Source organism: Cebus imitator, unplaced genomic scaffold (assembly GCF_001604975.1).
Source record: "Cebus imitator isolate Cc_AM_T3 unplaced genomic scaffold, Cebus_imitator-1.0 Scaffold533, whole genome shotgun sequence".
Classification (NCBI taxonomy): Eukaryota; Metazoa; Chordata; class Mammalia; order Primates; family Cebidae; genus Cebus; species Cebus imitator.
Genome location: NW_016107848.1, coordinates 1,434,639 through 1,449,633, shown reverse-complemented (window position 1 = coordinate 1,449,633; position 14,995 = coordinate 1,434,639). Strand labels below are relative to the sequence as shown.

The 14,995-nt window shown below is 38.1% G+C and overlaps 1 protein-coding gene across 2 annotated transcripts in view; it reads right to left on the bottom strand.

Moving 5' to 3' along the window:
* The window catches only part of LOC108293350 (histone PARylation factor 1), a 69,171-nt gene that overhangs the window by 26,607 nt on the left and 27,569 nt on the right, over positions 1-14,995 (bottom strand). For both annotated transcript variants that reach the window (XM_017514691.2, XM_017514690.2), the window contains exon 6: positions 13,612-13,699. In XM_017514691.2, coding sequence (XP_017370180.1) covers positions 13,612-13,699 — 88 coding nt within the window. The remainder of the gene's footprint in view (positions 1-13,611; positions 13,700-14,995) is intronic.

Here is a 14,995-nt window from a genome sequence, read left to right as displayed (position 1 = left end):
GGGGGGGGAAAAAAAAAAAAAAAAGAAATTCCACCAGGAAACCCATCTGCCACGGGATCAGGTCTTGCCCATGGTCCAAATCACGTGTACTCCCACCAAACAGACCGGGTATTTACCCTATGAAGTTTTGTTTGGCTGGACACCACCAATCATCACCGAAATTAAAGGGGACTTGAGAGAATTAGAAGAGTTTGCCCTAAAAAAGCTAATGCAGGCCTTAGGCATAACTATGCAAAAAATAAGAGGCTGGGTTCAAGAAAAATTACCTATCAGCCCAACAGACCCAGTACATCCCTTCAAACCTGGAGACTCAGTTTGGGTTAAAAAGTGGAACCTGACTACCTTAAGGACCAACTTGGGATGAGCCCCACATTGTAATATTGTCCACCCTGACTGCTGATAAGGTTGCAGGCATTATGCCCTGGATTCATCATAGCTGGTTAAAACCCACAGCAGCCCAGGAGAAGTGAACCAGCGAGCAATATCCTGAACACTCACCCAGGCTAATCCTGAGACGAAACCAAACTGCCAACGAAAGTGGCAGCCATGCTCTTATTGCATCATCAGAGGCTGACCAGTCCTCGAATGGCTGAAGCTTAAGGAGTCATCAAAAGTAAATGTGGACTGAAATTTTAAGTCTGACTGCTTAGTATTGTAAACTATTCTACTACTATGCTGTCATCTTTGCCAACCCTTATGTCCAAGGAAAGATTCATCCTGCCCCTGTGTAGTGGTATAGAAATATTAATTTTTATTCTACTATTGTTAACTTCATTATCTGTACAAAAGGGCGGGCAACTAGTAGAAGAATGTACTTAGCGCCTGCAAACTACTTGGATTGGGAATACAGTAGTTTAAACCTTGCTGTATCAAACATATTATAAGTGTACAGGGACTCAGCTAGGGGCTTGTACTTACCATCAAACAATTTATTCAGTTTGTAACCCAGGCAATGAGCAATCTTATGTATGTTATGGCCCCAGGCCTGTGCCTGGGACCTGGTTTGAAATACGAATGGAGTTAAAAGAAGGTCATCTTCTACATAGGACTGAGGTCCCATCCTTCCATAAGGGAGCATTCCCTTTGTATTTTGAGGGCTGCCAGGCAACATACTCAGGCATAACCCACTCTGCTACCTGTGGTAACCTAACATGGGAAAGACATCATAGCAAACTTTGTAAGTATCTGTGTGGGCCAAGAGTTGCTCCATCTTGTTCCCCTGGGACCCTGGAAAAGGACTGTAGGTACTCCACAACATGGACCCCTGCTGGGTACCCTGAACAGCAGGATCAGAAACCAGTTGCACTTACTGAAATGCCAACAAAGCCAAATTGTGAAACAAAAACCTGCAATCCTATAAAGCTTACTATCCTAAAGCCAGATTTAGCCACATGAACTGCAGTTCACCCCATAATGGTGTTTATAAAAACATTCCCAATGGCCCATTTGCATATTATCAAAAAGAAAACTCGGGCCCACCCCCCTTAACTTCAGTTTCAAGTTTTTAAGTCATTTTATGAAAACTATAAAAGAACTAACCAGGTTTTTGAACCCCCTCAAGTAGCCAGTAATCTGTTTGTTCAACTGGCTGAAAGTATAGCTAACCATCTAGCTGTTTCTTCTTCCTATGTCTGTGGAGGCACTAACATGGGAGATCAATGGCCATGGGAAACAAAAGAATTAATGCCTCAAGAAAACTTTACCTTAACCCTCACCCCTCCCGACCCTGTGCTCAAGTGTTTGGCTCCTAAAAAATTCCACTGTCTGGAGGTACTGTATTGCCCACTGGGGAAACAGTTTCATTAATCCAGTAGGAAAACTGGCTTGTCTAGGGCAGCAATCCTACAACCAAACAGGAAGGAAAACTTTGTGTCAGGGAAAGAATAAACAAGGTAAAGTTACCTCCAGATTGCCACGCTACAACCCATTCTCTCACTTCCCAGCTTTAAACCACTCCTGGTATCAACTGGAGGCACCCAATAGTTGGCAGGCACCCCCGGCCTTTACTGGATTTGCAGACAGCAAGCCTATTGGCAATTACCAGCCAATTGGACAGCGGCCTGCGTACTAGGAACAATCAGACCATCCTTCTTACTCCCTTGCAGCTGGGAGAAACTCTAGGATACCCTGTTTATAATGAACTGGGAAACAGAAGTAAAAGGAGTGTACATATTAAAGGAGGTATAAAAATAGGACACTGGAAAGACACTGATTGAAAGGCCCTGAAAGAATTATTCAATATTATGGGTCAGCTACCTGGGCGCAAGACGGGTCATGGAGATACCATATTCCTATCTATATGCTCAATAGCATTATAAGGTTACAGGCAGTACTTGAAATCATTACCAATCAAACTGCACAAGCTTTAGATCTGTTGGCTGTACAATCCACAAAAATTAGAAATGCCATTTACGAGAACAGACTAGCTTTAAATTATCTCTTGGCCAAAGAAGAAGATAATTTAAGGAGTCATCAAAAGTAAATGTGGACTGAAATTTTAAGACTGATTGCTATCTTAGTATTGTTAACTATTTTATTACTATGCTGTCATCTCTGCCAACGCTTATGTCCAAGGAAAGATTCACCCTGCCCCTGTGTAGTGGTATAGAAATGTTAATTTTTATTCTACCATTGTTAACCTAAACATCTGTACAAAAGGAAGGATAACTGGTAGAGGAAAAATGTATGTATTGCCTGCAAACTATTTGGATTGGGAATACCTTACTGTATTTTCTGTGGAAAATTTAACCTATCAAACCGCTGCCTATTAAATGATAATAATGGACAAGCAGTCATGGAAATTACATCCAGGATGTGAAAACTAGCTCATATTCTAGTTCAGACATGGAAAGGTGGTCACCAGATTCTCTCTTTGGAGGATGGTTTTTATGGTGTGGAAGTTTATAAACCCTGATGGGGGAGTAGTAATCACGTTAGGAGGATGCCTAATATTTCCTTGCTTCCTTCCTCTAATTGGAAGTATTCTGTCAACTATAGAAGCAATAGTAGTCAAGCAAACCACCAGTCAATTAATGGCATTAAGTACCAGCCTGTACCCCAAGAAAAAATGGAATTACCTCAAAATGACATGTATGGTAGTGGTCCTTTTTATGGGCTTATGGAAGTCATGTTCACCTAGCTAAAACCCAACTGTTAGCAAATGTCTAAATGAAATAAGCTCAAAACAAAGCAAGTATTATGTTAAGGGCCCCAAAAGCCTTACTAATACCGTATTTCTAAGCAGGCAAATTAAGTTTCCAGGGAAGCAACTTAAAGGTGGGTAATAGCTCTGTTCCTGGACCCACATCACTCTGCAGGTCAGCTCCTGAGAGCCTTCCAACCTTCAAACTGTCACTCTGGTTGGCCCTGGACAGATGGCTGGTAAGCCAAAGATGGGTAAGATTCCTCAGAGGAGAGACAAATCAAGATAAGCATAGTTGCAAAGGGGCCATCAGGAGCTAAGGTAGAGTTCATTTAGTGTCCTTCGTGCCAGCAGTGGAGCTCTTAACTGAAAAGGATCTAACTCAATGCTATACATTCGCCATGAGCTGAAACATCAGCCTGCTGTCATTCAGTAAAGGTATAAAGACACTTTTAAAAACTTTCCTTAAAAGGTGCTACAACACATTTGACTAGGTCATAGATATATTTAAATAAATCCAGTAAATAAGCTCACAGAAACATGAATCAGATTAAACCAAGAAAAAAAGAAGGGAAAAAGGAGAGAAAAACAAACCAAAAATGGCATACCTATAAAGGTAATAGTAACTTAGATGCTTAAAGTAGTGGTGTTGCTTTCTATTAAAATGTTATTTATAAAAGGCAACAAAGGGGGGAAAATGAAGGAAATTAAAGAATATCAATAATATTAAGACAAAATTTAATAATATTAAGACAAAATCTTAATATTAAGACAAAACAAAGGGATGGAGAAAAATTTACCAACCAAATGGAGAGCAAAAATAACAAATAAATAGAAAGCAGGAATTGCAATTTTTGCTGATAAAGCAGACTTTAAAGCAACAAAGTTCAAAAGAAGCAAAGAAGGATATTACATAATGATAAAAGGATCAATGTAACAAGAAGAGCTAAAAATCCTAAATATATATGCACCCAATACAGGAATACCCAGATATATAAGACTTATAAACAGATTTAGATTCCCACACAATAATAGTGGGAGACTTCAACATCAATATCAGACAGATCAATGAGACAGAAAGTTAACATCGATATCCAGGACTTGAACTCACATCAGGAACAAGTAGACTTAATTAACATTTATAGAACTCTCCACTTTAAATATACAAAATATACACTCTTATCAGTACCACATCACACCTATTTACAGGTTTAAATGAAATATTGGTTGGCTGCTTGTTAGTTATTTTCTTCCCTCATTTTTTTTTCCATGTCTCTATTACTAAACACAATAACAGGCATACCCATTTTTAGACTGCATTCTAGCCCGGGCAATAAAGCAACACCCCAGTTCTCTCTCCCTCTCCCTCTTTCTTCCTTTCCTTCATTTTTTCTTTTTTTTTATTCTTTCTCTTTCTTCCTTTCTCTCTTTCTTTAAAAAAAAAGAAAAAAAAAATTAAGTGATTTGCATGACTCTGCCTCCAAAAGTGCTGGGAGTATAGGGATAAGCCACCTCGCCTGGTCCAAAATTTTTAAATTAAAAATGTCTCCAGCAACTTAATAGGCCTGAGATTTGAAAAAAAAAAATTGTTTACTCCTCATACATCAATATTAGGTTAAACTAGAAAATTCTGAATATATTGAACAGAAAATTAAATAAAATGAGGCAACTTTCCCCAAACTTAATTTGATAAAAACAGGACATCTGAGTAGTAAAAAAANAAAAAAAAAAAAGACAAAATCTTATAATTTGTAGATACATAATAAATTTTGACGTTTTGTACGCTGTTTAATATAATACCTCCCCAGCTCTGTTTAAGGCAGAATAACTACCTTCCTGCAAGCCAGTGAACCTTATTTATCCTCCCCACATTTTTAGCAAAGTTCCCAGGCATCTAGAAATTCCTAGTTTTCTTGCTGACCAGCTGCAAGGTAACAAAGCATATTAACTCAAAACTGCAAAATGCATTTCTCAAAATGTTACTTTTCAAATGTAAAGTACATCACAAAGTATGTCACAAGTTAATTAACTGCTCATTGTTCTGGCTTCTGTAAACCTGCTTTCTGCTACATCATCCTGTGCCACCCAGGTGCATTAAAGGTACTCCATTCTCTTTGTCCTTTTCTGAGAATTAGGAAGCAATTCCACTGAGCTTGTGATCATGTTAAATAAAATCCTCCTGCAATCCCATCAGTGTCTCCAGATAGCTCTGACTTCCCGCTACAAAGTGATGGGGAGAATGAAACCAAGTTGGAAAACACTCTTCAGGATATTATCCAGAAGAACTTCCCAACCTAGCAAGGCAGGCCAACATTCAAATTCAGGAAATACAGAGAACACCACAGAGATACTCTTAGAGAAAAGCAACCCCACAACACATAATCATCAGATTCACCAGGATTGAAATGAAGGAAAAAATGCTAAGCACAGTCAGAGAGAAAGGTCAGGTTGCCCACGGAGGGAAGCCCATCAGACTCAGAGTGGATCTCTCTGCAGAAACCCTACATGCCACAAGAGGGTGTGGGCCAATATTCAATATTATTCAAGAAAAGAATTTTCAACCCAGAATTTCACATCCAGCCAAAATAAGCTTCATAACTGAAGGAGAAATAAAATCCATTACTGACAAACAACTGCCAATTTTGTCACCACCAGGCCTGCCTTACGAGAGCTCCCGAAGGAAGAACTAAACATGGAAAGGAACAACCGGTACCAGCCACTGCAAAAACATATCAAACTGTAATGACCATTGAAGCTATGAAAAAACTGCATCAATTAACAGGCAAAATAACCAACTTGCATCATAATGGCAGGATGAAACTCACACATAGCCATATTAACCTTAAATGAAAATAGGCTAAATGTCACAATTAAGAGACACAGACTGGCAAATTGTATAGAGTCAAAACTCATCAGTGTGCTGTAATCAGGAGACTCATCTCACGTGCAAAGACACACATGGGCTCAAAATAAAGGGATGGAGGAATATTTACCAAACAAACAAACAAAAAAGCAGGGATTGCAATCCGAGTCTCTGATAAAACAGATTTTAAATCAACAAAGATCAAGAGAGACAAAGAAGGGCATTACATAATGGTAAAGGGATCAATGCAACAAGAGCTAACTATCCTAAATATATATGCACCCAACACAGGAGCTCCCAGATTCATAAAGCAAGTTCTTAGAGACCTACAAAGACAGACTCCTACACAGTAACACTGGGGTGCTAAAGTCTCTCACAGTGAGGGGGTGTAAAGTCTCTCAGTGAGAGACTTTAACACCCCACTGTCAATATTAGACAAATGAACGAGACAGAAAATTTACAAGGATATTCAGGACTTAATTCAGATCTGGACCAACTGGACCTAATAGACAACTAAAGAACTCTCCACTCCAAATCCACAGAATATACATTCTTCTCAGCACCACATAGCACTTATTCTAAAATAAAATCATTAGAAGTAAAACACTCCTCAGCAAATGCAAAAGAATGGAAATAATAACAAATAGTCTCTTAGACCACAGTGCAATCAAATTAGAACTCAGGATTAAGAAACTAACTAAAAACTGCACAACAACATGAAAACTGAACAACCTGCTCCTGAATGACCTCTGAATAAATAATGAAATGAAGGCAGAAATAAAGATGTTCTTTGAAACCAGTGAGAATGAAGACACAACATACCAGAATCTCTGGGACACATTTAAAGCAGTAAGTAGGGGGAAATTTATAGCCCTAAATGCCCAAAAGAGAAAGCAAGAAAGATCTAAATTCGACATCCTAACGTCACAATTGAAAGAACTAGAAGAGCAAGAGCAAATAAAGTCAAAAGCTAGCAGAAGACAAGAAATAACTAAGATCAGAGCAAAACTGAGGAGACAGACATGAAAAGTTCTTCAAAAAAAAAAAAAAAAAAATCAAGGAATCCATAAGCTGGTTTTTTGAAAAGATCAACAAAATAGATAAACCACTAGCTAGACTAATAAAGAAGAAAAGGGAGAATAATCAAATAGATGTAATAAAAAATGATAAAGGGGATATCACCACTGATCCTACAGTAATACAAACTACCAACAGAGAATACTATAAACACCCTCTACTCAAATTAACCAGAAAATCTAGAAGAAATGGATAAATTCCTGGACACTTACACCTCCTAAGACTAAACCAGGAAGAAGTCAAATCCCTGAATAGACCAATAACAAGTTCTAAAATTGAGACAGCAATTAATAGCCTGCCAACCAAAAAAAGTCCAGGACCAGACAGTTGCACAGCTGAATTCTAACAGGTACAAAGAGGAGCTGCTACCATTCCTTCTGAAACTATTTGAAACAATACAAAAAGAGGAAATCTTCCCTAACTCATTTTATGAAACTAACATCATCCTGATACCAAAACCTGGCAGAGACACAACTAAAAAAGAAAATTTCAGGCCAATATCCTTGATGAACATCAATGTGAAAATCCTGAAGAAAATTCTGGCAAAAGAAATCCAACAGCACATCAAAAAGCTTATCCGTCAAGATCAAGTCAGCTTCATCCCTGGGATGCAAGGCTGATTCAACACATGCAAATCAATAAACAATCTGTCACAAACAAATAAAGACAAAAATCACATGATTATCTCAAGAGATGCAGAGAAGGCCTTCAACAAAATTCAACAGCCCTTTATGCTAAAGACTCTTAATAAACTAGGTATTGATGAAACATATAATAAGCTAGGTATCGATGGAACGTATCTCAAAATAATAAAAGTTATTTATGACAAACCCACAGCCAATATCATACTGAATGGGCAAACACTGGAAGCATTCCCTTTGAAAACTGGCACAAGACAAAGATGCCCTCTCTCACTACTCCTATTCAACATAGTATTTAAAGTTCTGGCTAGGGCAATCAGGCAAGAAAAGGAAATAAAGGGTATTCAATTAGGAAAAGAGGAGGTCAAATCGTCTCTATTTGCAGATGACATGATTGTATATTTAGAAGATCCCACTGTCTCAGCCCAAAGTCTCCTTAAGCTGATAAGCCACTTCAGCAAAGTCTCAGGATACAAAATCAATGTGCAAAAATCACAAGCATTCCTATATACCAATAACAGATAAACAGAGAGCCAAATCATGAATGAACTCCCATTCACAACTGCTACAAGGAGAATAAAATACCTAACAATATAACTAACAAGGGATGTGAAGGACCTCTTCAAGGAGAACTACAAACCATTGCTCAAGGAAATGAGAGGACACAAATAAATGGAAAAACATTCCATGCTCACGGTTAGGAACAATCAGTATCGTGAAAATGGCCATACTGCCCAAAGTAATTTATAAATTCAATGCTATCACCATCAAGCTACCATTGACCTTCCTTACAGAAATGGAAACAACCATCTTAAATTTCATATGGAACCAAAAAAGAGCCCACATAGCCAAGACAATCCTAAGCAAAAAGAACAAACCTGGAAGCATCATGCTACCTGACTTCAAACTATACTACAAGGATACAGTAATCAAAACAGCATGGTACTGGTACCAAAAAGAGATATATAGACCAATGGAACAGAACAGGGGCCTCAGAAATGATGCCACACATTTACAAATATCTGATCTTTGACAAACTTGACAAAAACAAGCAATGGGGAAAGGATTCCCTATTTAATAAATGATGTTGGGGAAACTGGCTACCCATATACAGAAAACTGAAACTGGATCCCTTCTTTACACTTTATACCAAAATTAACTCAAGATGGAATAAAAAGTTCAATGTAAGACCTAAAACCATAAAAACTCTAGAAGAAAGCCTAGGCAATACCATTCAGGACATAGGCATAGGCAAAGACTTCATGACTGAAACACCAAAAGCAATGGCAACAAAAGCCAAAATTGACAAATGGGATGTAATTAAACTAAAGAGCTTCTGCACAGCAAAAGAAACTATCATCAGAGTGAACAGAATGGGAGAATATTTTTGCAATCTACCCATCTGACCAAAGGCTAATATCCAGAACTTACAAAGAACTTAAGAAAATCTACAAGAAAAAAACAACCGTATCAAAAAGTAGGTGAAGGATATGAACAGACACTTCTCAAAAGACATGTATGTGCCAACAAACATGAAAAAAACCTCATCATCACCGGTTATTAAAGAAATGCAAAATAAAACCACAGTGAGATACCATCTCACACCAGTTAGAATGGCAATCATTAAAAAGTCAAGAGACAACAGATGCTGGCGAGGATATGGAGAAATATAAACGCTTTTACACTGTTGGTGGGAGTTAGCTCAACCATTATGGAAGACAGTGTGGCGATTCCTCCAGGATCTAGAACCAGAAATACCATTTGACCCAGCAGTTCCATTACTGGGTATATACCCAAGGAAGTATAAGTCATTCTATTATAAAGACACATGCACATGTATGTTTATTGCAGCACTGTTCACAATAGCAAAGACTTGGAACCAACCCAAATGCCCATCAATGACAGACTGCATAAAAAAAATGTGGGACATGCACACCATGGAATACTATGCAGCCATAAAAAAGGATGAGTTAATGTCCTTTGCAGGGACATGGATGAAGCTGGAAACCATCATTCTCAGCAAACTAATACAAGAACAGAAAACCAAAAACACTGCATGTTCTCACTCATAAGTGTAAGTTGAACAATGAAGCCACATGGACAAAGGGAGGGGCACATCACACACTGAGGCCTGTTGCGGGGTGGGGGCCTAGGGGTGAGATAGCATCAGGAGAAATACCTAATGTAGATGACAGGGTGATGGATGCAGCAAACCACCACGGCATGTGTATAACTATGTAACAAACCTGCACGTTCTGCACATGTCCTCCAGAACTTAAAGTATAAAAAATGAAAGAAGAAAAAAGATTACCAAGGATGGTATTATAAAAATATACTATATACCAGGGGTTTTAGCTCTGGTCTATGAATATCATTTGATTCAGTCTTGACGACAGCATAGAATACACAGCTACCTGAGTCACAAAATGTGTTTTGTTCTCTTTCCCACTTTTGGTAGATCAGTAGTATCACACTGAACAAATGGGAAACTTCACCACCTACGTTTCTAACTATCTATAAACAGCAGTCGTGTATTTGTTGGTTTGAAACCTTTTAAAAATTAAATCATTTTGCATAAGTTTCATGACCTTCCTTTCTTTAGAAAAATGGGTGTCGACCATTCCAAGGAAACAGATGAGGCTTTCTTCAAAAAGCTCCTTAAGGATGGAAAATAGTGGTTCCTCCCTGTACCCATGGGTGTAACAGATTGATTGGGACCCTTAGAATCTCTCTTACAGTGCTCCAGGCAGCCACTACAAATCAGGGTGGGCATGGAAATGAAGACCTATTTGTCTTCTGTTAGCAAATAATTTAAAAGTTTATCACTTTCCAGTATCATATTTTCCATTTTTACACCTGCCGAGTCACAAATGGACTAACAAGTATAAGCAACTTATGTGAATTATTGAGCTAGAAAAACAAGAACAGAGATGAAAATATTCAGTTCACCATTAGCACAAGGAAAAATATGTTCTTCTAGCAATAAAACATTCTACAGAAATTTCATTTAACTGAAGCCCAAACTTAAAGAACATGAATGAAGCCTTAAATTATGCAAAAATGAAGGCTTAAATGTTTCTATTCAAAATACTCAATTTAATGACTTAGCAGTTTCACTGCTTAATTCTTACTATCCATGCCCCTATTATCAGCTAGAATACTTAAATTAAGCCACAGTGGTAGTGTCAAGGTAAAAAATCAGACAGCTAGGCAGGCAGCTCTTCTTACTTTGGACAGTAGAATACACTCTACAGTGAGAAAGCCAAGTATGAAAACCAGTCCCCTCAGCTGGGCATGGTGGCTCATGCCTGTAAATCCCAACCCTTTGGGAAGCCAAGGCGGGCGGATCACTTGAGGTCAGGAGTTCAAGACCAGCCTGATCAACATGATAAAGCCCCTTCTCTACTAAAAATACAAAAATTAGCTGGGTGGGGTGGCAGATGCCTATAATCCAGCTACTGAAGAGGTTGAGGCAGGAGAATTGCTTGAACCCAGGAGGCAGAGGTTGCAGTGAGCTGAAACTCTGCCACTGCACTCCACACCCTGGGCGACAAGAGCAAAACTCCATCTCAAAAAAGAAAAAAAAGAAAGAAAACCAGCCCTATTACTGACTAATGATGAGCACCCTGGGTCTATTTCCTTTGTGAACATGGGAACAAGACCTACTTTAAAGAGTTGGGTGAGAATTAAATACGTGGACACCACTTGTTATAATGAATGACACTGACATTTAAGAATTGCTCAATAAAAGATACCTTATTTGATAAGTTAAAGTGTTATTGTAAGAAGCTTCAAAGGAGTAACAACAAACTTGACTGTGATTTGCTAATCATTGTCACATTAATAAACTGCCAGTCAATTATACCTGCTGGCAAATGACACTAGATAAGAACAAGATTAGGTCCTTCATTCTTATGTTTTGCTACCACTTCAAAGCGAATTAAATACAGAAGGATCTAATGCCTAGAATATTAGACTTGGACATAAAACCCCAGGACCGACCACAACTACCAGTAGTGGTAACTCCAGGATACTACAATTTAACATCCATCACCCCAAAAGTTTTGGAGACTGCCCATCTCTACAACAAATGTGTTCAATCTTTCCCAAATGAGATAGTAATCATGCTTTTTAAAGCTCTCTGTGAGCAGAAACAGGAAGAGAAGATGACTTAGAGGAGAAGCAGAAGACTGACCAGTAAGTAGCCAGAGCCCACACTGGTCCCATCAGAGACTAATTGCCTCTGGCTTCAAAGAGGAGATAGAGGACAGATCAGCCTATCCAAGAGAAAATATGGGCTACATTTTTTCTAGAATCCACATGAAAAAAGAAACAGGTGGGGCAGGAGGAGGAGGAACTAAAAAAAAAAAAACTAAAAACAGGTGAAATTAAGATTTTATTTAACCTATATATCCAAAATAGTATGTCAATATATAATCAATATAAGAAACATTTAAACCTGTTTTAATTTGCAAACATAATTAAAATTATACAAAATTGCAGGCCAAGCGCAGTGGTTCACACCTTTAATCCCAACACTTTGGGAAGCCAAGGTGGGTGGATCAAGGTACGTGGATCACTTGAGCCCAGGAGTTCGAGACCAGCATGAGCAACAGAGTGAGACCTTGTCTCTAAGATGGAGGCTGGGGGTGGCGCAGAACACCAATTAGTCAAGCATGGTGGAGCACACGTGTAGTCCCAGCTACTCAGGAGGCCGACACAGGATAATTGTGTCATGGCGCTCTACCCTGGGTGACAAAGTGAGACCCTGTCACCAAAAAAAAAAAAAAGTAGAAAATAAATAATACAAGTTACAAATTTTGTTCCTCAGCTGCAGCAGCCACATGTGAGGTACTCAGTGGCCACCACACTGGACAGCTAAGCCACAGTCATCTTCCCTATAGCGCTCCTCTAAATGGCAGGGCTATAGCAAGAATGGGTCCATATGAATAGCTCCCATCTAAGACCTCTCTATCTGCTGGTTGGAGACTCTGCGCAGTAAAATTTGAGAAGAACTGCTTTAGATAACTGGTTTAAATGCACATGTCCAGGTCAGAACCCCAGAAACTAGTAACTACCAAGGCTACGTAGTTCTGTTCTGAAAAACAGATGGTCAAATATGTGTGTTGGGCAGGAACATGTGGTTCCTTGAGAAGATGCTAAGTTTGATTTCTCTTTAACTTTTATCCCCCAGAACAGGATGATCAATAAAGGAGTACCAACCGGGCTGTTCACAATAAGGGAATGGAGATGAGGGGCAGAGTTGAGAAGTGATTTTAACTCTCAGTGTTCAAGATAGCACTAACTAGATTATGTGCAGTGGTCCATTTTGAAAGTGTTTTTATACTTGTAGATGAAGTAGTTCAGGATCTTGGGCTTCTGAAAGCGAAATTATTTTATATGCAGATCAAAAAATGTTCACAAAGAACCATAAAAACAACACTACGTATTTCAATAATTACTATTTTGCAAGTTGACTGTAACGTCAAAGGTTCGGAAATAGTTCCAAAAAAGTAGGCAATAGGCTAAAATTCTTTAAATTCTTAAAAATCACTACCAAATTTTGAGCACTGAGGCAAGTATTTTGCTAAGTATCTTAATACTTGCTTACACCCCAAATTCCCCTATGAAGTGAGTATCATTAATTTCATTTTACAGATGAAAAAGACAAGGTTTCATCGAGTTAAATAATTTGTTGAAGGCCACACAGCTCAAACTCAGTTTTGGTTCAGTAACGACTGACTCTAAAACCTAAGCTTACTCTTTATTACTCAAGTCTAGTGGCTGTCTCACAAAAGGTATATGGACATACCTACTTCCCAATATAAGCAAAACCTTCTTCCATATGCATAACATATATGTACGTGTTTACGTATGAAATACATTACCATCTGTTTCAGGGAGCTCTCTGTACCCAACATCATTTTTATCTACTGGAACAACCAAGCCTGCACCATGGAAGGTCTTCGTCACAACCTACATTAAAGAAAAAAAAAAAAAATAATCAAAGAAAAAAAAAAAAAAAAAAAAAAAAAAAAAAAACAACCCCAAAATACATAAACCTTCAACATTTCTACCAAAATGTAACATTCAATGACATTTTATTTCAGTAAATTTGGACTCCAGGGTAAAAAATTAGCACTATTTTTTTTCTTGAAAATTAGCTAAAAGTTAAACACTTGAAGTAATCACAGAACAGTGAAATAACTGGCTTTTCCTAACTGTGCCAGTCACTTGGAAGTCTGCATCCTGATTTGTTAAGGAAGAACCCAATACATCCTAGAATGCAAGCCAAAATACCAGTTTCCTCTAAGGTCGAAGTACCCTCTTGGTAGAAAGCACAGAAGAGCCTGGGTCTAAAAGAAAGACAGTAAGAGACAGTTTTTGTCAGCAAGAAGATATGGTAGGACAGAACTCCTTTCATCGATCCTGCCAAATTCAGACCCCTCCTAGTTTTACCTGGAATATTTAGGTTCGTTTGCAAACTTCCCAAAAGTAGGGCAGTTTCTAGGTTTGCAATGTCTTCTTTGGAGGCAAATTACACAACCAGTGAGCTTTTATCAAGTGGTAGTCTTCAAAGACAAAAACAGGCTCAACCACAACCATCACCATAGCCCTTCCAGTTTACGTTCTTCCTTTATTTCATGTTAGTGGCATTATTTTTAGGTCTTTCCTTAACAAAACAGGTGTACAAATCTTCCACTTCTTTGTGCAATTCAGTGAAAAGTTTCCAAGGTAGAGGAAGGACACAACCCCAAAGCCAAACTCCAGTTTTAAAGGCCTCTCACCCAAGGCTCTATATCTTAACGCCTTTCCCTCTATAATCTCCCTATTCTCCCAGTCTCATGCTTCTTTCATTATCCTTTATTAAGGATAATGCCAGAAAGGGCAGGTTATTCAAAGGAAGTTATTAGACAACTGCTTACCACTTGGTAAAAAAATGAAGTCATTGTTTTCTATCTTAATATTTATATCAAGGTAATTTGCAGCTGGATTTCAGAATTAAAAATAAAATCATAAAATTACTAGAAGATAAATTTTAAAAAATGATTTTGTGATGGAGACAAAAAAGTTGAATATAAAAATAAAACTCTAGTGAAATCAAGAACACAAGACAAATTAACTGATAAAATATATCTGCAAAATGTAACAGTAAATAAAAATTAATGTCTTTAAACTATAAGGAAGTCTAACAAAGGAAAAGACTAATATCCAAACTAGAACACATGTAGGAAAAAGACTAATTCTAACCCTGATAGAAAAATGGGAGAG